At 43.1% G+C, this 27881-nt stretch overlaps 1 protein-coding gene across 1 annotated transcript in view; it reads left to right on the forward strand.

Moving 5' to 3' along the window:
• The window catches only part of LOC137324234 (metabotropic glutamate receptor 1-like), a 236232-nt gene that overhangs the window by 2298 nt on the left and 206053 nt on the right, over positions 1-27881 (forward strand). The window contains exon 2 of the mRNA XM_067988380.1: positions 17357-17606. Coding sequence (XP_067844481.1) covers positions 17357-17606 — 250 coding nt within the window. The remainder of the gene's footprint in view (positions 1-17356; positions 17607-27881) is intronic.

The raw sequence follows: 27881 nt of genomic DNA on the forward strand, positions 1-27881 counted from the left end.
CAACCACTTCACTCACCAAATATCCATCCTGCTCCTTCCTGAAGTTACTGACAATCTTCCTCCTTGGGAAGTGAATTCCACTCATTCCGCCACACTCTAATTGAATCTAAGCTGTCTGCACATGTTTTTTTCACCTGAGACTGAGCTCCCTCTATTGTGGAGTTTATGATCTTGTCAAGGATTTAGCTTGTCTATAACCCTTAGGATTTTGAATACATCAATCAGAACTGCAATCTCAGATGAACTTTTTTTTATTTGTTGGGATGTGAGCATCACTGGTAAGGCTGTAAAGTATTGCTCATCCCTAGTTTCCCTTGAGAAGATGGTGGTGGGCCTTCTTGAACAGGTTTTCTGGTAAATGTTATATCAAGTAAAATCATGTTATCACACTGCAGTCTGATTTGAAAATTGAACACATGACATAAGAAATGAATCCAGAAGTGGAGTGTATTGGTCATCCAGCAGCCCTCAATCACTCCCAAGAGACCTTACCATCATTAGTGCAAACACCGAGGCAAGGGACACGATCACACATGGGCCCAGGAATTACTATAGTGATATTAGCAGCTGGATGCTCTCCGCATTCAATGACATTTCTCCATCTACTATTGAAACAGGGATGTTAACCCATTTAAAACAGTTTAAAATCGCAAAGGAATATCAAAGGAATGGAGGCAGTGTCTAACTGCTTATGAGGCAAACAGCAATTTCTAGACTCTCTAGAGCTTCTCTCCAAATGTGCAATTTCCACACAAAGCCTCACCCACCATGAATCTATATCAGCAAATTAGGGACATACTCCCCATTATGTTCAGCCCATTAGCATTAATAGATGGAAAATCATGGGACTGTACTGTGATTTCCAATGGACAAGCTTCATAGTAGGAGTACACATTCAAAACCTTGGCCTCTAAATGTTAAATGAATATGCTTAAATACATAAAATGTACTTGATTAGGTTTTTAGACTAATGTGAAATGTCTGGTGCTGGAATTTTAAAGTAAGCTCAGATACATTGGCAGCTATCACTTACTATTCAACAAAACCATAGTGCTAACCCCATTGCTGCCTAATACCAAACAACTTAGAACTCCACTTTGTAGGTAATTCAGAAACCAGTTTGCAAAAAATTCACTAAATTTGTTAATGTAATTGCAACCAATGAATGAGAATATACTTAATATAAGATGAGTATTTTGTGAAATTTATCGCTTTTGATGAAAATGAGGGTACCATGTTCTATATTGCACCATGGCAGGCAGCCTACATATAGTTGTAAGGAGTCGCACAACACCAGGTTATAGTCCAACAGCTTTATTTGAAATCACAAGCTTTCGGAGCTTTGCTCCTTCGTCAGGTGAGTCACCTGACGAAGGAGCAAAGCTCCGAAAGCTTGTGATTTCAAATAAAGCTGTTGGACTATAACCTGGTGTTGTGCGACTCCTTATATTTGTCCACCCCAGTCCATCACCGGCATCCCCACATCATACATATAGTTGGACTGATCTCACACAGTAAACCAAAACTTTATCCTCATTCTCATTAAATATCTTTTAAATCCCATTGACCGCCATTGTATACTGGGCATTAAATGTTCATATTAGAAGCAGTAAAGTTTTGAGATTTTTACCTATTTTACCTATTTGGCCCAGAGGGGTTTTTTGATTTAATTCATACTATATTTGTAATATAAAGATGTGTTACAAAGGGTTAATTCCTGGATTTCCAGCATATTGATCTGACCTGATAACAAAACTCTGCAGATGCTGAATAAAAGATCATTTGGAATCCTAATGGGTCCTCTTGAGGGTAAACAGGTTAACTTGCAGTGTAACAGTTCATATCAGTTTTGAGATGGGGGGAGGGGGAGTTGGTTGGTAGCGCATTCCAGAGAAGTTTGCACTTGTAATGCAAGAATGACTTCTATTCATTGCACACAGCAGGGGGCTTAGCTAAATAGGCAATGTAGTTGCTATGGCTTCCACACCAAAAGGGGATCTCAATCAAGGTGGTAGCATAAATAATTGGCAGCTTGGCAAAGCAATCCATGACGGAGAGCTGAAGGAGGTGTCAGAGATCTAGCTTTTGTTCCCTTACTCCCTCCCACGCGTAGTTAATCTTGTTTCTTGAGCCTGGAACAGTCAAGGTGAGATATGGAGGTCTCACATTCTTAGGTTAGGTCTGAGATTGCTGACTTTTAAATGGAGTTAGGACCATATCAAAACTGCAAAGTTGCATATTTTAATTTTCCAGCTTACAAGGAGTGATGAGGAATTGATTACATTTCACAGATAACTGTATTCTGTTCAGTCATGTATTACATGTAAAGTAAACCAGTTTGTTAGCTTACAATCAGCCTCTTCTCACTAGAGTGCTTTTCAGTCCACTTCCTTAAAGATAGGAGAATGCACATGCCACCACATGCAAGCTCATAGTAACCCCTATTCGGAATGAGGGATCTTACTGCTAGAAACCCCAGATCACAATATTGTTTAACTAATTCTGGCCACCGCACCTCAGGAAGAATATATTGTCCTCTGAGGGGGTGCAGCGCAGATTCACCAGAATGATACCTGAGCTAAAAGGGTTAAATTATGAGGACAGGTTGCATAGACTAAGCTTGTATTCCCTTGAATATAAAAGATTAAGGGATGATCTAATTGAGGTGTTTCAAATGATTAAAGGATTTGATAGGGTAGATAGAGAGAAACTATTTTCTCTGGTGGGGGAGTCCTGAACGAGAGGCCATAATCTTAAAATTAGAGCTAGGCCATTCAGGGGTGATGTAAGGAAGCATTTCTTCACATAAAGGGTAGTGGGAATCTGGAACTCTCTTCCCCAAAAAGCTGTTGAGGCTAGATTAATTGAAAATGTCAAAACTGAGATTGATAGATTTTTGTTAGGCAAGGGTATTAAGGATTACGGAACCAAGGCAGGTAGATGGAGTTAAGATACAGATCAGCCATGAGCTAATTGAATGGTGGAACAGGCTCGAGGGGCTGAATGGCCTACTGCTGTTCCCATGTTCCTATGATATTGGGCAATGAGGGTACTGGCCAGTTCATTTGGCTTTGAGGTTCATTTATAAGTGATGCTAAACCTGAGAGAATATCTAAAGTAATTATCAAATTAATTATCTTTCAGTTATGTTTCACACCAAAAGTAGATGGGCTGTTTTAATAAAAGTCATGAGGACACTGCTCAGACAACAGAAATCTTGACCACCGTAAAGCATCTCTTTTTTGTTTGGAACCAGATTTGAATGTAACACATTTTTTATTCAAATTTGGAATAACAAATGTAATTGGTCTGCAGTAATGATCATGTTTCTTTTCAACATATGTCTCTTGAAAAGCAAATGCAATGTCATTAGGTGGAAATCAAAATGCAAAGGATGAGGAAACGTCCACTACAGTGATTTTGAAGGCTGATTGTTAAAAAAAATATATTCTGGATCAAGTTTAGCTGGATATAGGCTATTGGAGCACCAGACGGGCTATTACTGAATCCCTTCGGATATAACTTCCATAAAGCTTCGCGTGCTCAATGATTGCAGATGGTTCTCTAAGGAGAAATTACAATTACAAATCTATTAATGTACCTTCAGCAAAGTCATCTTGGGTAATGTACAGCTAATGCCGTATTCAATTTGTGAATAAGATTTGCATTAGGAGTTCATTTTAATTGGCTAGCAGCTTAGACGCCTAAGATGTTGGAATCTGGGGTAGCGCTCTGACTCTGGTGAATAGCCTAAGTCACTATGTTGCTTTGAGCTCTGGGCAGTTCCATTGTGAGTGTAGGTCGTATATGCCTCATTACTTGTAAGCAAGCTGAAATTGAGGCATTTACTTGAGTGCCTATTTCACGGTTTCATTGGTAGTTAATAACTTGCTAAACAGAAATTAACTGGATTTGTACAAAATTTACTCAGATCTTGACTGCAGTTGCAGATCAAGTTAGTGGGACCTGATAACGGATGGTATTCGAGCTGCAGCAAGAGCCAGTGAAAATCCAGTGGCGATCCAGAGGAGATCAGTTGGTTGGATTCTCCTGTGATCTGGCCTGAATTTGGATGGGATAGCAGCAGGGAATGATGGGAAAATTCAGCCAGTGAGGCCTACTACTGCTGCACTTTCCTTCTCAGTCTCCCCCCAACCTCAGGACTTCTGCTGACTGCTCCTTCCCCATGTGCTGCATATAAATGGCATCAGGGCCTGGGTCCCCAGTGTATTTTTCCCTCATCCTCCCCTTTTATTACTTCTCGGAGCTGCTATATGGAAGGTGGCGGTAGAACCCCAAGAAGCAGTAGGAACAGCCCTGAGGTTCTCTCTACAAGGCAGACACTGTGTAAGTCTTCAGGGCACTCCTGCCACCTTCAACCACCTGGCTGCCTCCTCTGGTGTTACAGTAACATTCCCGCTGCAATATCTCAGCTCTTGGCAGCGAGTATCCCACCAGGACCCCACCATGCATAGCTGAGGATCCCCAACCCAGAAAACTGGGTCAGTGTTGCAGCGCTGTCAAGAGGGATGGGTGGAAATCTCACCCTGCCACTGAGAGGAGAATCCTGGTCATTGTGTCACTTCCTGGAACCAGACCTGGTGCCAAGGAGCAACATCAGCACTGCACCACCAGTGGTGGCAAAATTTGGCAATGACACTCAACTCTTATGCCGCACCCTCCTGCCAGTTTGCAACTCGCTGATGAATTACTGGGGAGTTTAGATGCCCCATTTGAACATATTGGTAACTACATTGCACAAAATGCTGCAGTTCTTCAACAGATGAAGGGGAGGGGGAGAGCAGGGTTCTATGAAAGGTGTGGTATTGGAAGGATGCAGGAAACCATTAACTGCTCCTGTGGTTACTTAATCATCTTTGGGACATCCCATGGCATCAATCAACAGAAAAGGATACCATTCTGTTACTAGCCACATGGTCTGTGTCCCACTGGCAAAGAATTCTGCAAGTCAGTGCATGGTTTTCAGTGAGTGCCCACAATGCCTAGCTTTTAAGGGCATTATGTGTTCCCTGCATCTTAAGAACATACGAAAAATGACGGACAGGAAAAGACCCACTGGTGCATCCAGCCTATCCCATATAATTGTGATGTCTTGTGCATCACGATATATACAACCCCTCCCCCGAAAGCCATATAATCTCTTGGGAGAGGCAAAAACCAGATAAAAACTCAGGCCAATTAGGGAATAAAATCTGGAAAATTCCTCTATAACCAGGGGACACAAACTTAAGATAATTGGCAAAAAAACCCCAGGGGGAGATGAGAAGAAATTTTTTTACTCAGCGAGTTGTTATGATCTGGAATGCACTGCCTAAAAGGGTGATGGAAGCAGATTCAATAGTAACTTTCAAAAGGGAATTGGATAAATACTTGAAAAGGAAAAATTTGCAGAGCTATCAGGAAAGAGTAGGGGAGTGGGACTAATTGGTAACTCTTTCAGAGAGCACAAGCATGATGGGCCAAATGGCCTCCTTCTGTGCTGTATTAGTCTATGATTCTATAATTCTATATAATGCCTTTAGGTGATCTAAACTAGTCCAGGAGCTCACTCTGACCCTGATAATTCTATACAGTACCTACCTTTTGTACGAGGCGATCTCTGCCCCACCCAGAAACAGGTCCAGCCCTCGCTTGAAGGAATTCAGCGAATCAGCGTTCACCACACGAGCCGGCAGCCTGTTCCACAGGTCTACCATTCTCTGGGAAGCGAACCACCTCCTGACACCTAGCTTACTTCTAGCCTTACATAACTTGAGACTGTGATCCCTGGTCCTCCCGAACCTATTTAGTTGAAACAAACTGTCTACACAAACACAATCTATTCCCTTCTTTATTTTCCAGCATGATTGGTTGGCTCCTCAGACGTATGTTACCTGGTGAAAATGTGGCTCATGAGAAGAGCCACCAAGAAGGGACTGGAGAAGACTGGAATATCATCATCTAGAAATTTGAATCTATAATGGCTCCCAGTCCCCCAGTGCCTTATTTAAAATTCTCACCCTCATGTTTATATCTCCTCATGGCCTCTCCACACCCTACCTCTGCCACCTCCTCCATCTCTACAATTCTTCACCCCCACCCTGCCCCCACCCACCACCCCCAACTCTCCATGCCTGTCCCTGGCCTCTTGTACCCCCCCTCTTTACTGTGACCCACCATTTGCAGCTGTGCCTTCAGACATGTAGGTCCCTCTCCCTGGAATTCCTTCCATAAATCACTCCACCACCTCCTTGCAACCCATTTCTTTGACCAAGTGTTTGGTCACCCCACCTTAATATCTCATCCTAGGGCATGGCATCCTTTTTATTACACATCTGAAGTTTATCAATGTTAAAGATGCTAAATAAATGCAAGGCATTAAGGCTAGAAAGAATTTGTACCTGAAGAAGGATTCTCTGTTATGCTGGGCAAGCTAATCTGGGTGTTGCATCAAGTTTAAACCTCCTCAAGGGCTCACCTGTGAGAAAAAAAATGACTTGTATTTATATAGTGCCTTTCACGACATCAGGACAGCCAATTAAGTACTTTTTGAAGTGTAGTCACTGTTGTAACATAGGGAATGCGGCAGCCTATTTGCACACAGTAAGGTCTCACAAACAGTAATGACCAGATAATCTGCTTTTTAGTGGTGTTAGTTGAGGGATAAATATTGGCCAGGACATGGGGGAGAACTCCCCTGCTCCTCTTCGAAATATTGCCATGGGATCTTTTACATCCACCTGAGGGGGCAGGTGGGACCTCGGCTTAACATCTCATCTGAAAGACGGCACCTCCGACAGTGCAGCACTCCCTCAGTACTGCACTGGAGTGTCAGTCTCGATTTTGTGCTCAAGTCTCTGGAGTGGAGCGTACACCCACAACCTTCTGACTCAGAGGAGAGAGCGTTACTGATGGAGCCAAAGCTGTCTTAAACACTTCAGCCCAAAGTACCTAGAGTAGGAAAAAAAGTAGAAGGCTGAAAACTGTAAACACAAAGGCACGCACAGAGTTAAAATAGAAAGACCCTCCAAACCATGTGCACCAAATATAAGACACACAAGACAGGCCGTCTAGCGACAAAATAAAATACGCTTAGACCACAAACAACCAAAGTATTTCACTGGCATATGTACAGAAAGAGAGAAGACAACAGTTCAAAACAGGCAGACAAACAATGGGGGGAAGATTAATAGGACGCAGGCACAGACACAGTTACAGGAAGACATGGTCACCATTGTCTCACCCTGAGCAATGCCACAAGAGATGAACTAACCTCTATAAAGACGTTTTGGTATCTCACTCCAGTTGTTAGAAAGCGCCTTGGGAGATCTGCTAGTTTAATAATTTTATTACTAAATTGAGTTTGAGCTGATTAAATAGTATCTTAAGTTCTAGCACATCAAGGTGCACTTCATTGGTGAGTTTTCCACCGTCCAAAAATAGAGCTTAGGGTGAGATGTACTTTGCACTCGCAGCTTTTTGAGTTCATTACTGCTTTGTCAGAAAATCTCCAACAGCGAACAGAAATTGCATTGCCATGATAGTAAGAAATGTTCCAGTGAATAAATGATGTAAATGCGATACATTTTGCAGCAGTTATAATAAAACCAGTGAGAGTTTTCACATATGCTTTGAAAAATTGTGATCATACCTGCTCTGATTCATAAGGTGCACTACATTTAACATTGACTGTTGCCAGTAAAGTGTATTGAATACAAGGCTGTAAGAACACAGAAGGTACTAGAAACAAAGGAGGAAAAAGGTGGGGTAACGTTCACAGTAAGAGTGCAGTGTTGTCCATGTAATTGTGATACAGTGAACATGTCATTGAAAATGCATTCATATAAATCACGGCTTGATTTGTATTATGAATGGAATAATGTACCTGAATTTTGCCAGAAAGTCTGTCGCAAACTCAACAGCAACTTGCATTTCTCATGTAAAGAAAAACATATGGGAATTCTTTTTATAGGGAATGGAAAGAAGGTGGGTGATTATCAGAAGAAAAAGGGATTATATGGAAAGTAGGGGAGAGGGCAAAAGCAGTGTCAAGGAAAAGGATATTTTCAGTAGGCTTTTGAAAGCAGACAAGAAAGTAGCCAAGGCAGAGGGATTAGGGAAGGATATGTGCTTGTTGCTTCTTCAAGGTATTATATTACATATGACACAAAGCAGTTACACTTCAAACCATAAAATATCTTCTTTTATAACCATTTGTATTTATATAGCACCTTTTAAAGTAAAATACGCTCCAAATTGCTGCATAAAAAAATTCTCTTCTTCTCCCTTCTGGTTCTTTTGCCAATTATCTTAAATCTGTGTCCTCTGGTTACCAACCCATCTGCTAGTGGAAACAGTTTCTCCCTATTTACTACATCAAAACCCCTCATAACCTCTCATAATTTTGAACACCTCTATTAAATCTCCCCTTAACCTTCTCTGCTCCAAGGAGAACAACCCCAGCTTCTCTAGTCTCTCCACATAATTGAAGTTCCTTATCATTGGTTTCATTTTGGTGAATCTCCTCTGCACCCTCTCTAAGGCCTTGACATCCTTGGTACAATACTCCAGCTGAGGCCAAACCATTGATTTGTAAAGGTTTGGCATAATTATTATGATTTGGATTATGTGTTTTCTTTTGTTTTGTTCAAACTAGATTTGTGTCTAAATTATTCTATTAGCTGTGTCTCCTGAACATAAGGGGACACTTACAGAATTGTTTCTATTGGGGCAACCCAGTGTCACTCTTATTGGTCAAACAAAATAGGCATTCAGACTTCTGGGCACCCCCCTTTGAACAGTGTATGAGCTCTACTCTATTGTGTTATGGTCACACTGAGAAACTGGGATATTTCTAACCTTCGAGAATGGTTGCTATGAGAAACCAAGTACTGAATCTTGAGGTTTTATTTTTAAATCAGATTGGCCCTGGGCCATTCTATTTAGCAACATTTCCCAGTGCAAATTTGAAGAAAGATTACTTTAGAGGCGAAAGTTTGCCTTGTGCAGATCACAGACCTGCTTTTAAAAAAATACATAAAAGTTTCTTTTAAAAAGGCCTAACCAGTGATTTAGAAAGATTTAGCAAAATTTCCTTGCTTTTGTATTCTATGCCTTTTTTTATAAAGCCAAGGCTCCCAGAAGTAGAATGCAAGACGATGAGTATTGGCCCAATGCAAACATCTCATCAACAGATCCTGACCGCAGCTGGGACCACTCTATAAAAGTAGCTTTCAACTAATTACAGATGCAGAATAAAGCTATCAAGCTTTAAATTGCACTACTTTAAATATTGACACATACGATTACAATGAAAGCTCATTATAGTTCAAAGCAGTTCCGTTTGAAATGAACTGTTCCTTCCAAATTACAGGAGCTCCTCTTCGAAGTTCAGCAGCTTCTAAAGTCACACTTACTATATACAGCTCGCCCACTAATAAATGGTCCGTGAAGCAGCCAACTTTATTTCGGTGTTTGACGGAGATGATTAAAAACAAATTTGGCTGATTCAACACTTTGGGATCAGACAGCTTTCAACCACCTTCCATGCAATTTGCTCACAAGCACACTTACATGAGGTGTGAATTGGACGATTTGGAGGAATTTTGGCATCGAATTTGAGCTTACTCACACCAAACTTAATCTACCTCCTACCAGTTTGTCTTGATTTTGTTGCAACCTTGCGTTTGCTTACATCAAGACATCCTCTCCTGCAGCCCGTATCCTAACTCACACCAAGTCCTGTTCACTCATCACCTGACCTACATTGGCTCCTGGTCCGGCAACACCTCAATTTTAAAATGCTCATCCTTGTTTTCAAATCTTTCCATGGCATTGCCTCTCCCTATCTCTGTAACCTCCTCCAGCCCAACAACTCTCCGAGATCTCAGCACTCCTCTGATACAGGCCCCTTGTGCATCTCCCAATTTCCTTTGCCGTATCACTGGCGGCCGTGCCTTCAGCTGTCTAGACCCTAAGCACTAGAATTCCCTCCCTAAACCTCTCTGCCTCACTACCTGTCTCTCCTCATTTAAGACACTCCTTGAAGCCTACCTCTTTGACCAAGCTTTTAGTCAGCCATCCTAATATCTCCTTACGTGGCTTGGTATCAATTTTTGATTGATAATGCTCCTGTGAAGTGCCTTGGGACGTTTTGCCATGTTAAAGCATATATAAATGCAAGTTGTTGTTGTTAAGGCCTCATTAAAGTCCAATTTCAAGAAACTCATGCAGAATTACATATGGAGCATATTGAAATAAAAAACGAGTACTGAACTGTTGCAAACAGCAATTTGCAGACCTTTTCTGGGATATATTGCAAGTGCCTCTTTGTCTGGCTTGTATAGTAGGGGTCCCCCTGATGGGCTGAAACATCTAAAGCATTTGCACTCCGAATGCCTGCTCAGTGAGGAAGTGACTAACACTCCCATACTGTTACCTCGGGAGTCCCCCCAAAGATCCATATTTGGTCCCCTCCTGTACATGCTGCCCCTAAACGACATTAATGCAGGCAACACGTACACTGATGACACGTAGCTCTACCTCTCCACCACCTTTCTTGACCCTTCTACTGCCTCTGCTATCAGACTGTTATTCAACTTCCAGTCCCTGTTGAACCACAATTTCCTCCAGCTAAACATTGGAAAGACCAAAGCCATCATCTTTGGCCCCACCACAATTTCCATACTCTCGCCACTGATTCCATTCCCCTCCCCAGTCACTGCCTCAGGCTGACCTAGACTGTTTGCAACCTCGTGTCCTATACCTCTAATCAAAGTTTCTGACCCCATATTCTCTCCATCACACAGAGCACCTACTTCCACTTCTTTAACATTTGCATCTATCCCTGCTTTAGCCCATCTGCTGCTGAAGCTCTCATCCATGCCTTTGTCATCTCCAGTCGCTACTATTTCAGTGCTCCCCAGATTGGCCTCCCATCCTCCATCCTCCATGAACTTCAGCTCATCCAGAATTCTGCTGCCCATATCCTAACCAGCATCAAGTCCCGCTCACCCATCACCCCTGTCCTTGCTGACCTATATTGGCTCCTGTTCGCCCAGTGCCTCCAATTTAAAATTCTCAAGCTCATGCTTAAATCCCTCATAGCCTTGTCTTTCTTTTGTCTCTGAAACCTCCAGCCCTAAATGTCCCCCATATTTGGTTGCTAACTTTGGTTACTTATGCATCCACTTCCTTCACCCCTACATTGGCAGCCGTGCATTCAGCTCCTAGGCCACTAAGCTCTGGAATTCCCTCCCCAAACCTCTCTACCTCTCTACCTCCCTCTCCTCCTTTAAGACCCTACTTAAAGCCTACCTCTTTGACCAAGCTTTTGGTCACCCCTCCCCCAATTTCTTCTTTTTCGGATCGGCGACCATATTTTTTTTCATTACGTCTCCGAAGTTTTATGTTCCATTCTCCCACCAACCCCCGCTCCAAGCTGCAGTACAGAATCATAGAATTTTACAGCACAGGAGGAGGTTATTCGGCCCATCGTGCCTGGACCGGCTCTTTGAAAGAACTATCCAATTAGACCCATTCCCCTGCTCTTCTCCATAGTCCTGTAAATTTTTCCACTTCAAGTATTTATCCAATTCCCTTTTTGAAAGTTACTATTGACTTCACTTCCACCACCCTTTCAGGCAGTGCACTCCACATCATAACAACTCGCTGCGTCATAAAATGTTTCTTCATGTCTCCTCAGACTCTTTTGCCGATCACCTTAATTCTGTGTCCTCTGGTTACCAATCCTTCTGCCACTGGATCAGTTTCTCCTTATTTACTCTATCAAAACCCTTCATGATTTTGAACACCTCTATCAAATCTCTCCTTAACCTTCTCTGTTCTAAGGAGTACAACTCCAGCTTCTCCAGTCTCTCCAAATAACTGAAGTCCCTCATCTCTGGAATCATTCTAGTAAATCTCTTCTTCACCCTCTCTAAGGCCTTGACACCTTTCCTAAAGTGTGGTGCCCAGATTTGGACACAATACTCCAGCTGTGGTCTAACCAGTGTTTTATAAAGGTTTAGCATAACTTTCTTGCTTTTGTACTCTATGCCTCTATTAATAAAGCCCAGGATCTCATATGTTTTTTAACAGCCTTCACCACTTGTCCTGCCACCTTCAAAGATTTGTGTACATACACCCCTGGGTCTCTCTGTTCCTGCACCCCTTTAAAATTGTGCCATTTAGTTTATATTGCCTCTCCTCATTCTTCCTACCAAAGTGTATCACTTCACACTTCTCTACATTAGATTTCATCTGCCATGTGTCTGCCCATTTCACCAGCCTGTCTATGTCCTCCTGATGTCTGTTACTATCCTCTACATTTCCAAGCTTCATGTCATCTGCAAACTTTGAAATTATACCCTCTATACCCAAATCCAGGTCATTAATATATATCAAAAAAGGGCAATGGTCCTAATACTGACCCCTGGGGAACACCACTGTAAACTTCCCTCCAGTCTGAAAAACAACCATTCACCACTCTCTACTTTCTGTCCCATGGCCAATTTTGTATCTATGCTGCCACTGTCCCTTTAATCCCATGGGCTTTAATTTTGCTAATTAATAGACCCCAAGTCTATTATGTGGTACTTTATCAAATGTCTTTTGAAAGTCCAGATACACAACATCAACCGTATTACCCTCATCAACCCTCTCCGTTACTCCATCAAAGAACTCAATCAATTTAGTCGAACCCGATTTTCCTTTAACAAATCCGTGCTGACTTTCATTTATTAGTGCATACTTTTCCAAGACTTGGAGGTAATGATGATGATGTTCCTACAATGTTGAGGCTCTTGTCCTTCTCAGTGGTCGAGGTTGTGAGGCTGGGAGGTGCTGTTGAAATAACCTTTGTGAGTTACTACAGTGCACCCTATAGATCATGCATACTGCAGCCATAGGGGGCCAGTGATGGAGAGAGTGGATATCGATTTCGTTGGCGGGGCACTGATTAAGCAGACGGCACTGTCCTTGATGGTGTTAAGCATCTTAAGGGTTGTTGCAGTTGCACCCATCCAGGCGAGTGGTGAGCATTCCATTACATTCCTGACTTGAGCCTTGTAGATGATGCAGAGGCTTCGAGAGGTCAGGAGGTGAGGCACTTGTTAGTAGAGTACCCAGCCTCTGCCTTGTTCTTCTAGCCACAGTGTTGATGCTTCTGGTAATATGTAACCCCCAAGATGTTGATAGTGGGGGACTTGATGGTGGGAATACTATTGAAGGTCAGAGGAGATGGCTGGGCTTTGTTGGAGATCGTCATTGCCTGGTATTTGCCTGTCGAGGCATAGATGGGCTGGGCACTAAAGATGGGAATGTTAATAGAGCACTAGTTGCCTCGTTGCCACCACCATTCTTGACTGGATGTGGTAGATCTACAGAGCTACTCTCTGATCCATAGGTTGTAAGGATCACTTAGCTCTGTCGATAGCCTGCTACTGATGTTTAGCATACAGGTAGCCCTGTGTTTTAGCATCACTAGGTTGATGCCTCATTCTAAGGCATGCCCAGCCTTCACCTCCAGGTGGTAACTGGGTGGGATGGATCGCCAGCCCTTTATAGAGCCTGCCTGATCTTCATACTGTAAAATGCTGGAGTTCTACGCCGATAGATTACCCCCCTGCCCCCAGGCAGTGAAGATGTAAATCTAGCCTGTGGTAATAGATCACATGATGGTAGTGAGGTGGTTTAAGCTCATAAATGAATCAAACATGGGATGCCTAAATCCTACAGCATCTCAACCTGAAATGTTAACCTGTCTTTTCTCTTTTCAGACTCTGTTGGATTGTCTACATATTTGCCGTATTTACTGCTTTTATTCCCAATGTCCAATACACACAGGTTTCCTTTTAAAAATTGTAATGGGTCGTAACTAAAACCATCTCCATCCAATAGATCGTTCGATCATTACGTTCTGAAATGTTGCTTGGCACGGTACATACTGATCTTCCAAAACTCTATTGATTCAGGAATTGTCCCCTTGGATTGGAAAATTGCCAATGTCACTCCATTATTTCAGAAGGGTAGGAGAGATAAACTTGGAAATTATAGGCCGATAGCTCTATCATCTGTTGTGGGGAAGTTACTAGAATCTGTTATTAGGGATAGAGTGACTGAGCTCTTGAACAAATATAAACTGATCAGAGAAAGCCCACATGGATTTGTAAAGGTTAAGTCATGTCTAACAAACCTAGTTGAATTTTTTGAGGAGGTAACTAATGTGGTAGATGAGGAAATGTCTATGGATGTTATTGATATGGACTTCCAGAAGGCATTTGACAAGGTTCCACATAAGAGACTGTTAACCAAAATGAGAGCACATGGAATTGGAGGCAATTGGTTAGGAGGTAGGAGACAGAGAGTAGGGATAATGGGTATGTACTCAAATTTGCAGGATGTGACTAGTGGTGTCCCCCAGGGGTCTGTACTGGGGCCTCAGCTTTTCAGTATATTAAAAAATGACTTAGATGAAGGATTAGAGAACCGTACATCCAAGTTAACTGACAACACCAAGTTAGGTTGAACACTAAACAGAGTAGATGGGAGCATAAAGTTGCAAAGGAACATTGATAGATTAAGTGAATGGCCAAAATTGTGGTGGATGGAGTTCAATGTGGGGAAGTGTGAGGTCATCCACTTGGATCTAAGAAAGATAGATCAGAGTATTTTCTAAGTGGTGAGAAGCTAGGAACTGTGGAGGAGCAGAGAGGTTTAAAGGTCCAAGTACAGAAATCACTAAAAGCTAATGGACAGGTACAAAAAATAATTTAAAAGGCTAATGGAATGTGGTCTTTATCTCAAGGGGACTGGAATTCAAAGGAGCGGAAGTTATGTTACAGTTATATAATGCTCTGGTTAGACCCCATTTAGAGCACTGTGTTCAGTTCTGGACACTGCCCCTCAGGAAGGATATATTACCCTTGGAAGGGGTACAGCGCAGATTCACCAGAATGATACCTGGGCTAAAAGGGTTAAATTATGAGGACAGGTTGCAGAGACTAGGTTTGTATTCTGTTGAGTAAAGAAGATTGAGGGGTGATGTAATTGAGGTGTTTAAGATGATTAAAGGAGTTTAAAAGAACCTGCACGTTTCCCTCCAAGACACACACCATCCCGACTTGGAAATATATCGCCGTTCCTTCATCGTCGCAGGGTCAAAATCCTGGAACTCCCTAACAGCACTGTGGGAGAACCGTCACCACATGGACTGCATCGGTTTAAGAAGGTGGCTCACCACCACCTTCTCAAGGGCAATTAGGGATGGGCAATAAATGCCGGCCTCGCCAGCAACGCCAACATCCTATGAACGAATATAAAAAAAAAGTTGATAGGGTAGATAGAGAGAAACTATTTCCTCTGGTCGGTGAGTCCAGAACAAGCGGTATAACCTTAAAATTAAAGCTAAACCATTAAGGGGTGATGTCAGGAAGCACTTCTTCACATAAAGGGTAGTGGAAATCTGGAACTCTCTCCCCCAAAAAACTGTTGAGTCTCGGTCAACTGAAAATTTCAAAACTGAGGTTGATAGATTTTTGTTAGGTAAGGGTATTAAGGGTTACAAAACCAAGGCGGGTAGACGGAGTTAAGATACAGATCAGCCATAATCTAATTGAATGGCATAACAGGCTTGAGGGGCTGAATGGCCTACTCCTGTTCCTATGTTACTATAAAAGCAGGTTTGCATTGCATGTTCAGGCTCAGGTTTACTGAATCTATCCATCGGTGATTAGCTTTGATAAATCATTCCCGACGGCCTATTACAACTCCCTTCATGTTTTTTACATTGTAAATACTTTGGATTGTGCACAAAAGACTAAACTAGAGGCTAGTCTGTGTGTGTGTGTGTGTGTGTGTGTGTTTAGTAAATTATTACTTCCTTTTTCACTCAGATATGAAATTAAACTGAATTATATCAATGTGATCTTGCATTACACAGGAGTTCTACATTCTCCGTATATCAGAATATTTTTTACCAGAGATTAAACAGCTACATGACTAATGATGGTGTGTCAAATCACAATCCTTCCTCCTCGAGGCATGTGTTTGAATCACAACAGCAGGTAATATGAGAGTACTATGGCCATTAAAATTCATAAATGAATTGAGCGTGGCCTTCTGAACGCTGTTGCAAGTGTGCACAAACCTACTGTACAAATCAGCCCACATGTAGGGTGCCAACTGGCATTTCAGAATATAAGCCTTGCATCGCCTGTTGCTGATATTAGTGGGCCAACACTCCACACGTTTGTATGGCATTATTTTCTCTTTCTGTTTCAGCAGAGGCATTTACCAATTTAAAATAACAAACGGGTGAAGGCCTGCTGTTAGAATTTTGGACCTCTTCTAACCACCTTACCCTAGGTTATTTCACCTCTTATATCTTGGATCACTAACAGGGGCGAGTCCCAACTTCTCATATCTTCAAGAATATCAATGCTTGCTTGAGATTTAGGTAAGCTGTTGGTAAAGCAAACCCCTATCTGGTAATTGATTTTAATTACTATTTTTTTTAAAAAGCTGTTTATGTAATCTGACTGAATTTAAAGGAACAGCCACTAAACCAAAAACAAACAAAAGTAATTAAATTCTGTCAGAACTGTATTAAACGAGTGGCCAAAGCAATGTTGTACAAACGTATAAAGTGTTCACAACATTCATTTCCAGGGTATAACAACCTGACCGATGTATGGATGAATCAGCACTTGGTCACTAGATATGAAAGATTTGTTAAACACTAATGGAGGTGGTTTAAGAACCTTAACCAGTTGAAATTTAACCCTGTTTCTGTAAGTAGTAAAAAAGAAAGCAAGACTTGCATTTATACGGCACCTTTCATGACCTCAGGAAACCCAAAAGAATTTTACAACCAATGAAGTACTTTTTAAGTGTAGTCACTGTTGTAACGTAGGAAATGCAGCAGCCAATTTGCTAACAGAAAAGTCCCACAAACAGAAATGAGATAAATGACCAGATAATCTGATTTTTAGTGATGTTGGTTGAGGGATAAATGTTAGCCAGGAACACTGGGGAGAACTCCCCTGCTCTTCTTCAGAATAGTGCCATGAGATCTTTTACATCCACCTGAGAGGGCAGACGGGGCCTCGGTTTAACATCTCATCTGAAATACAGCTCCTCCGACAGTGCAGCACTCCCTCAGTACTGCACTGGAGTGTCAGCCTAGATTTTGTGCTCAAGTCTCTGGAGTAGGACTTGAACCCACAACTTTCTGACTCAGCGGCGAGAGTGCTACCATTGAGCCACAGCTGACACTGTCGACAGTGGTGATGTCATGACGCTACATCATCATAGTACAGATTCACTCTTAATCAAAAGTTTCTCACCTTTGTTTTAGGAAACTACGGAGAGAGCGGGATGGAGGCTTTCAAGGAGTTAGCTGCACAGGAGGGATTATGCATTGCGCATTCAGGTAAAATCTACAGCAACGCTGGGGAAAAAAGCTTTGACAGACTGCTGAGAAAATTAAGGGAAAGGCTGCCTAAGGCGAGAGTTGTTGTCTGCTTCTGTGAGGGGATGACGGTGAGAGGCCTGCTTATAGCAATGAGAAGACTTGGGGTGCTAGGAGAGTTTCTACTCATTGGCAGGTAAGCAGATGTTTTTTGCTTCTGATATCACTGTGTCGTGTTATTATTTATCCCTTTAGTATTACTGTGTGATGGTGCTACTAAATATGCCCTTAGTATTACCGTGTGATGGTGCTACTAAATTTGCCCTTAGTATTAATGTGTGATGGTACTGCTAAATATGCCCTTAGTATTAATGTGTGATGGTGCTACTAAATATGCCCTTAGTATTACTGTGTAATGGTGCTACTAAATATGCCCTTAGTATTACTGTGTGATGGTGCTACTAAATATGCCCTTAGTATTACTGTGTGATGGTGCTACTAAATATGCCCTTAGTATTACTGTGTAATGGTGCTACTAAATATGCCCTTAGTATTACTGTGTGATGGTGCTACTAAATATGCCCTTAGTATTACTGTGTGATGGTGCTACTAGATATGCACTTAGTATTACTGTGTGGTGGTGCTACTAGATATGCCCTTAGTTTTACTGTGTGATGGTGCTACTAGATATGCCCTTAGTTTTACTGTGTGATGGTGCTACTAAATATGCCCTTAGTATTACTGTGTGATGGTGCTATTAAATATGCCCTTAGTATTACTGCGTGATGGTGCTACTAAATATGCCCTTAGTATTACTGTGTGATGGTGCTACTAAATATGCCCTTAGTATTACTGTGTGATGGTGCTACTAAATATGCCCTTAGTGTTACTGTGTGATGGTGCTACTAAATATGCCCTTAGTATTACTGTGTGATGGTGCTACTAAATATGCCCTTAGTATTACTGTGTGATGGTGCTACTAGATATGCACTTAGTATTACTGTGTGGTGGTGCTACTAGATATGCCCTTAGTTTTACTGTGTGATGGTGCTACTAAATATGCCCTTAGTATTACTGTGTGATGGTGCTACTAAATATGCCCTTAGTATTACTGTGTGATGGTGCTACTAGATATGCACTTAGTATTACTGTGTGGTGGTGCTACTAGATATGCCCTTAGTTTTACTGTGTGATGGTGCTACTAGATATGCCCTTAGTATTACTGTGTGATGGTGCTACTAAATATGCCCTTAGTATTACTGTGTGATGGTGCTACTAAATATGCCTTTAGTATTACTGTGTGATGGTGCTACTAAATATGCCCTTAGTTTTACTGTGTGATGGTGCTACTAAATATGCCCTTAGTTTTACTGTGTGATGGTGCTACTAGATATGCCCTTAGTTTTACTGTGTGATGGTGCTACTAAATATGCCCTTAGTGTTACCGTGTGATGGTGCTATTAGATATGCCCTTAGTGTTACTGTGTGGTGGTGCTATTAGATATGCCCTTAGTGTTACTGTGTGGTGGTGCTACTAGATATGCCCTTAGTGTTACTGTGTGATGGTGCTATTAGATATGCCCTTAGTGTTACTGTGTGGTGGTGCTACTAGATATGCCCTTAGTATTAATGTGTGGTGGTGCTACTAGATATGCCCTTAGTATTAATGTGTGATGGTGCTAGTAAATATGCCCCTAGTATTACTGTGTGATGGTGCTACTAAATATGCCCTTAGTATTACTGTGTGATGGTGCTACTAAATATGCCCTTAGTATTACTGTGTGGTGGTGCTACTAAATATGCCCTTAGTAATACTGTGTGATAGTGCTAGTAAATATGCCCTTAGTATTACTGTGTGATGGTGCTACTAGATATGCCCTTAGTATTACTGTGTGGTGGTGCTACTAGATATGCCCTTAGTGTTACTGTGTGATGGTGCTACTAAATATGCCCCTAGTATTACTGTGTGATGGTGCTACTAAATATGCCCTTAGTATTACTGTGTGATGGGGCTACTAAATATGCCCTTAGTGTTACTGTTTGATGGTGCTACTAAATATGCCATTAGTATTACTGTGTGATGATGCTACTAAATATGCCCCTAGTATTACTGTGTGATGGTGCTACTAAATATGCCCTTAGTATTACTGTGTGATGGTGCTACTAAATATGCCCTTAGTATTACTGTGTGGTGGTGCTACTAAATATGCCCTTAGTATTACTGTGTGATGGTGCTACTAGATATGCCCTTAGTATTACTGTGTGGTGGTGCTACTTGATATGCCCTTAGTGTTACTGTGTGATAGTGCTACTAAATATGCCCCTAGTATTACTGTGTGATGGTGCTACTAAATATGCCCTTAGTATTACTGTGTGATGGGGCTACTAAATATGCCCTTAGTGTTACTGTTTGATGGTGCTACTAAATATGCCATTAGTATTACTGTGTGATGATGCTACTAAATATGCCCCTAGTATTACTGTGTGATGGTGCTACTAAATATGCCCTTAGTATTACTGTGTGATGGTGCTACTAAATATGCCCTTAGTATTACTGTGTGATGGTGCTAGTAAATATGCCCTTAGTATTACTGTGTGATGGTGCTACTAAATATGCACTTAGTATTACTGTGTGGTGGTGCTACTAGATATGTCTTTAGTATTACTGTGTGATGGTGCTACTAAATATGCCCTTAGTATTACTGTGTGATGGTGCTAGTAAATATGCCCTTAGTATTACTGTGTGATGGTGCTAGTAAATATGCCCTTAGTATTACTGTGTGATGGTGCTACTAAATATGCACTTAGTATTACTGTGTGGTGGTGCTACTAGATATGCCTTTAGTATTACTGTGAGATGGTGCTGCTAAATATGTCCTTAGTATTACTGTGTGATGGTGCTCGTAAATATGCCCTTAGTATTACTGTGTGATGGTGCTAGTAAATATGCCCTTAGTATTACTGTGTGATGGTGCTACTAAATATGCTCTTAGTATTATCGTGTGATGATGCTGCTAAATATGCCCTTAGAATTACCATGTGATGATGCTACTAAATATGCCCCTAGTATTAATGTGTGAATATGCTACTAAATATGCCCTTAGTATTACCGTGTGATGATGCTACTAAATATGCCCCTGTTATTACCGTGTGATGATGCTCCTAAATATGCCCCTAGTATTACCGTGTGATGATGCTACTAAATATGCCCTTAGTATTACCATGTGATGATGCTACTAAATATTTCCTTGGTATTACCGTGTGATGATGCTCCTAAATATGCCCCTAGTATTACCGTGTGATGATGCTACTAAATATGCCCTTAGTATTACCATGTGATGATGCTACTAAATATGCCCCTAGTATTACCTTTTGATGATGCTACTAAATATGTCCTTAGTATTACTGTGTGATGATGCTATTAAATATGCCCTTAGTATTACTGTGTGGTGGTGCTACGAAATATGCCCTTAGTATTACCTTGTGATGATGCTACCAAGTCTCCCCTTACTATATGTAGGGAAGATTTTACAAATCAATGCTCTCACCACTATTGGCCACATGAAGGGAGCTCAGGAATTCAAGAATGAGGTCAATATGTCCCACGCCATTTTCTATCCATTTTCCTACAGTGTAACAGTGACTGTACTTTACAAGTACTTCTTTGGTTGTAAAGCGCTTTGGGACATCCCAAAGTCGTGAAAAGCGCTATATAAATGTAAGTCCTTTCTGTTTTTTCTTTTATTAATTTGCTGTCTTCACTCCCATCTTGAGAAGCTCTGTCCCAGGAACATTAATTTGTAAATATTGCCCTATGTGGTGAAGAGCTGGGAGTGAGTATTGAGGGTAAAACTTCACTTAGGTTGATCTCCTGAACAATGGGCCCAGCCATTCCTATGGGCTGCTCAACGCCAAAAGTTGCAGGGTGATAATTGGGCCTGGTGATTCACAAAAATGCACAATAAGGGAGCCAATTCTGCAGCTCGAAAGCAAAATCCCAAGGATTTAGTACAGTATCATAGTCATTTATTTTAACAACAAATGCAGAACTGGATGATAATTTGGTTTGAAACGGTTGTATCTGAATTCAGGGGTATTTCAGTAGTACAATAAGCTATCCATTTTGTGTTGCTAGTATTGTACACTCCTTTAAATCGAGGACCAGAACTCATCCCAGTTTCCCGTGCTCACTGCCCACAAGCACTGGGAGTAGCACAGTCAGATACAGGCCTAATCTGATTCTTTATCTGCCATTCAGAAGATATTTGCCCAGTGTTTGTTTGACTTTTAATATTGTTTTGATTCACATGTGTGTGTGTTTTCCCCTCCTTTTAGTAGTGTGTACTAGTTATTTTCATTGGATTATCACTGGCTTCTGCCTTATAACTAGGAACCAGAATCTAGGAGGTGAAGAATTCCAGAGTTGGTCCTTCAGAGCAGATTTTCTGATGATACACTCATGATACAGAGCCTCATGTGCTGGGGTTGCACTTTAGGCTGCATCCCCCACGATTTTCCTCCCGAGGGGCTGCTGGCGGGTGAGGTTCTCGATGCACTCGGCACTATAGACTTATTACATTAAAGATTTTTTTTTATTCGATCGAGGGATGTGGGCGTCGCTGGTGAGACCGGCATTTATTGCCCATCCCTAATTGCCCTTATGAAGGTGGTGGTGAGCCGCCTTCTTGAACTGCTGCAGTCCATGTGGTGAAGGTTCTCCCACAGTGCTGTTAGGAAGGGAGTTCCAGGACTTTGACCCAGCGACGATGAAGGGACGGCGATATATTTCCAAGTCGGGATGGTGTGTGCCTTGGAGGGGAATGTGCAGGTGGTGTTGTTCCCATCTACCTGCTGCTCTTGTCCTTCTAGGTGGTAGAGGTCGCGGGTTTGGGAGGTGCTGTCGAAGAAGCCTTGGCGAATTGCTGCAGTGCATCTTGTGGATGGTACATACTGCAGCCACAGTGCGCCGGTAGTGAAGGGAGTGAATGTTTAGGATGGTGGATGGGGTGCCAATCAAGTGGGCTGCTTTGTCCTGGATGGTGTTGAGCTTCTTGAGTGTTGTTGGAGCTGCACTCATCCAGGCAAGTGGAGAGTATTCCATCACACTCCTGTCTTGTGCCTTGTAGATGGTGGAAAGGCTTTGGGGAGTCAGGAGGAGAGTCACTCGCTGCAGAATACCCAGCCTCTGAACTGCTCTTGTAGCCACAGTATTTATATGGCTGGTCCAGTTAAGTTTCTGGTCAATGGTGACCCCAGGATGTTGATGGTGGGGGATTTGGCGATGGTAATGCCGTTGAATGTCAAGGGGAGGTGGTTAGACTCTCTCTTGTTGGAGATGGTCATTGCTTGGCACTTTTCTGGCGCGAATGTTACTTGCCACTTATGAGCCCAAGCCTGGATGTTGTCCAGGTCTTGCTGCATGCGGGCTCGGACTGCTTCATTATTTGAGGGGTTGCGAATGGAACTGAACACTGTGCAATCATCAGCGAACATCCCCATTTCTGACCTTATGATGGAGGGAAGGTCACTGATGAAGCAGCTGAAGATGGTTGAGCCTAGGACACTGCCTTGAGGAACTCCTGCAGCAATGTCCTGGGCTGAGATGATTGGCCTCCAACAACCACTACCATGTTCCTTTGTGCTAGGTATGACTCCAGCCACTGGAGAGTTTGCCCCCTGATTCCCATTGATTTCAGTTTTACTAGGGCTCCTTGGTGCCACACTCGGTCAAATGCTGCCTTGATATCAAGGGCAGTCACTCTCACCTCACCTCTGGAATTCAGCTCTTTTGTCCATGTTTGGACCAAGGTTGTAACGAGGTCTGGAGCCGAGTGGTCCTGGCGGAACCCAAACTGAGCATTGGTGAGCAGGTTATTGGTGAGTAAGTGCCGCTTGATAGCACTGTCGACGACACCTTCCATCACTTTGCTGATGATTGAGAGTAGACTGATGGGGCGGTAATTGGCCGGATTGGATTTGTCCTGCTTTTTGTGGACCGGACATACCTGGGCAATTTTCCACATTGTCAGGTAGATGCCAGTGTTGTAGCTGTACTGGAACAGTTTGGCTAGAGGCGCAGCTAGTTCTGGAGCACAAGTCTTCAGCACCACAGCCAGGATGTTGTTGGGGCCCACAGCCTTTGCTGTATCCAGTGCACTCAGCCGTTTCTTGATATCACGTGGAGTGAATCGAATTGGCTGAAGACTGGCTTCTGTGATGATGGGGATATCGGGAGGAGGCCGAGATGGATCATCCACTCGGCACTTCTGGCTGAAGATGGTTGCAAACGCTTCAGCCTTGTCTTTTGCACTCACGTGCTGGACTCCGCCATCATTGAGGATGGGGATGTTTGCAGAGCCTCCTCCTCCCGTTAGTTGTTTAATTGTCCACCACCATTCACGACTGGATGTGGCAGGACTGCAGAGCTTTGATCTGATCCGTTGGTTGTGGAATCGCTTAGCTCTGTCTATAGCATGTTGCTTCCGCTGTTTAGCATGCATGTAGTCCTGAGTTGTAGCTTCACCAAGTTGGCACCTCATTTTTAGGTACGCCTGGTGCTGCTCCTGGCATGCTCTTCCACACTCCTCATTGAACTAGGGTTGATCCCCTGGCTTGTTGGTAATGATAGAGTGAGGAATATGCCGGGCCATGAGGTTACAGATTGTGCTGGAATACAATTCTGCTGCTGCTGATGGCCCACAGCGCCTCATGGATGCCCAGTTTTGAGCTGCTAAATCTGTTCTGAATCTATCCCATTTAGCACGGTGGTAGTGACACACAACATGTTGGATTGTGTCCTCAGTGCGAAGTCGGGACTTCATCTCCACGAGGACTGTGCGGTGGTCACTCCTACCAATACTGTCATGGACAGATGCATTTGCGACAGGTAGATTGGTGAGGACGAGGTCAAGTAAGTTTTTCCCTCGTGTTGGTTCGCTCATCACCCGCCGCAGGCCCAGTCTGGCAGCTACGTCCTTCAGGACTCGGCCAGCTCGGTCAGTAGTGGTGCTACCGAGCCTTTCTTGGTGATGGACATAGAAGTCCCCCACCCAGAGTACATTCTGTGCCCTTGCTACCCTCAGTGCTTCCTCCAAGTGGTGTTCAACATGGAGGAGGACTGATTCATGAGCTGAGGGAGGGCGGTAGGTGGTAATCAGCAGGAGGTTTCCTTGCCCATGTTTGACCTGATGCCATGAGATTTCATGGGGTCCAGAGTCAATGTTGAGGACTCCCAGGGCCACTCCCTCCTGACTGTATATCACTGTACCGCCACCTCTGGTGGGTCTGTCCTGCCGGTGGGACAGGACATACCCAGGGATGGTGATGAAAGGGTCTGGGACATTGGCTGAAAGGTATGATTCTGTGAGTATGGCTATGTCAGGCTGTTGCTTGACTAGACTGTGGGACAGCTCTCCCAATTTTGGCACAAGTCCCCAGATGTTAGTGAGGAGGACTTTGCAGGGTCGACTGGGCTTGGTTTGCCTTTGTCGTGTCCGGTGCCTAGTGGTCCGATGCCGGGTGGTCCGTCCGGTTTTATTCTTATTGTGACTTTTTTTAGCGAGATTTTACAACTGAGTGGCTTGCTAGGCCATTTCAGAGGGCAATTAAGAAACGACCACATTGCTGTGGTTCATTCTCCGACTGGCAACCAGTAGCCAGTGGTGTTCCGCAGGGGTCGGTGCTGGGTCCCCAACTCTTTACAATCTATATTAACGATTTGGAGGAGGGGACCGAGTGTAACATATCAAAGTTTGCGGATGATACAAAGATGGGAGGGAAAGTGGAGAGTGAGGAGGACATAAAAAACCTACAAGGGGATATAGACAGGCTGGGTGAGTGGGCGGAGATTTGGCAGATGCAATACAATATTGGAAAATGTGAGGTTATACACTTTGGCAGGAAAAATCAGAGAGCAAGTTATTATCTTAATGGTGAGAAACTGGAAAGTACTGCAGTACAAAGGGATCTGGGAGTCCTAGTGCAAGAAAATCAAAACGTTAGTATGCAGGTGCAGCAGGTGATCAAGAAGGCCAACGGAATGTTGGCTTTTATTGCTAGGGGGATAGAATATAAAAACAGGGAGGTATTGCTGCAGTTATATAAGGTATTGGTGAGACCACACCTGGAATACTGCATACAGTTTTGGTGTCCATACTTAAGAAAAGACATACTTGCTCTCGAGGCAGTACAAAGAAGGTTCACTCGGTTAATCCTGGGGATGAGGGGGCAGACATATGAGGAGAGGTTGAGTAGATTGGGACTCTACTCATTGGAGTTCAGAAGAATGAGAGGCGATCTTATTGAAACATATAAGATTGTGAAGGGGCTTGATCGGGTGGATGCGGTAAGGATGTTCCCAAGGATGGGTGAAACTAGAACTCGGGGGCATAATCTTAGAATAAGGGGCTGCTCTTTCAAAACTGAGATGAAGAGAAACATCTTCACTCAGAGGGTAGTAGGTCTGTGGAATTTGCTGCCCCAGGAAGCTGTGGAAGCTACATCATTAAATAAATTTAAAACAGAAATAGACAGTTTCCTAGAAGTAAAGGGATTTAGGGGTTACAGGGAGCGGGCAGGAAATTGGACATGAATTTAGATTTGAGGTTAGGATCAGGTCAGCCATGATCTTATTGAATGGCGGAGCAGGCTCGAGTGGCCGATTGGCCTACTCCTGCTCCTATTTCTTATGTTCTTCTGTTCTTATGCTGTGGGTCTGGAGTCACATATAGGCCAGACCGGGTAAGGACGGCAGGTTTCCTTCCCTGAAGGGCATTAGTGAACCAGATGGGTTTTTACGACAATCCGGTAGTTTCATGGCCACCATTACTGATACTAGTATTTTAATTCTAGATTTTATTTAATTAATTGAATTTAATTAATTGAATTTAAATTCCCCAGCTGCCGTGGAGGGATTTGAACTCATGACTCCGGATTATTAGTCCAGGCCATTAAAGATTGAGGAAACTTTGATTCCTTCGGCAGTCAGTCAGGCTTCAGCTGCTTTTAGACGGGCCTTCAGTCATAGGCTCCCATAACGCTGGTCTCTTAAAAATAAAGCTAAGAGATTTTTGAAGACTGTGACCTTGGAGGCCTGTGATTTACTCGATACACCCAATAGCCGCCAGACTCTCTGGGGCCAGTATCTATTCCAAGCATCAATGCTTTGATGGTGATGTCATGACACAAGGTCATCATCTACCTACCCAGTGTGCGCCTGCACCCTGGCCAATATGTCAAGGCTAACCTGCGTTTGTGCAGAACGGTACTCTTTGCCCAACTCAGCCGTGGCTCAGTGGTAGCTCTCTCATCTCTGAGTCAGAATGCCGCGGGGTGAAGTCCCACTCCAGAGACTTGAGCACCTAATCCGGGCTGACAATTCAGCGCAGTACAGAGGGAATGCAGCATTGTCGGAGATGCTGTCTTTCACATGAGACGGTAAATCGAGTGCTGCACTGTCTTCTCAGGTCGGCGTAAAAGATCCCATGGCATTATTTTGAAGAAGAGGGCTTTTTTTTTGGCCATCATTTACTTTGTGAAATAACAGTGGAGAGAGGATTACAATATTTCCCACCCCTTCCCCATTCTGACAGCAGTTATTTCGGACAAAATTCCATTAATACGTTAGAGGACACTGCTGGCTTTTAAATGTTTTTGATACAACAAAATTTGTTCCCCTTTAGGAAAATGTACTTTCTGGACAATATAAAAATTACGATTTATTCTCACAGTACCATGAAATTGATCTATTCGATCGTTATAAAGCTCCCCTGCCAGCATTGTCTATAAATAATGATATTTAAAATGCAAGTGCTGTATCAGCATGGCCACCAAATCACACAAATTTATCACAGGTGGGAGCAAGCTTGTGAAAGGGCCGACTGGTCATGGCTTGTGAACAAGAAATAGCTTTAAGATGGCAGCCTAGCAATTCATTGAAGCTGCTTTTGTTTACAGATGTAGAACGGGCGCCAAAGCGTCCAATACGGTGGGAGGCGTGTGCGTACATGTTCTGAGCCTGAAGTGTGCTGCCCGCTGTATTGTTATAGAAATCAAAAGAGGCTTCCAGGGCCCACGCCTAGAATGGGCATTAGGCCCCTGGCATGTGCAATTAAGGGACCTACCACCTGTTTGATGCCCCCTTTGCCACATTGGTTTGCCCTGAACTAATAATGACTGCGTTCAGTAAATCGAGGTCTACATGCAGCCTAGATGATGGTCCTTAAAGGAACCACTGCAGGCCGCCACCAAAAAGACAAGATTTGTAAAATATACTTATCTGAGATCCTCCCGGCTCCACTGCAGCTCCAAAGGCCATTGCGGCTCCCGCATGACCCCCTCCCAATCAACCGCTCCCTCTCCCAATCATTGTCCCCCCCACCTTCCGGCCGCCCCTCCTTCCTGATCGCTTCTCCCCCCTCCCCTACCAGGACCTACCTGAGAGCCGCTGCCAGTAATGGAGGGGCCCAGGAAT

The sequence above is a fragment of the Heptranchias perlo genome, chromosome 8, assembly GCF_035084215.1.
Source record: "Heptranchias perlo isolate sHepPer1 chromosome 8, sHepPer1.hap1, whole genome shotgun sequence".
NCBI lineage: Eukaryota > Metazoa > Chordata > Chondrichthyes > Hexanchiformes > Hexanchidae > Heptranchias > Heptranchias perlo.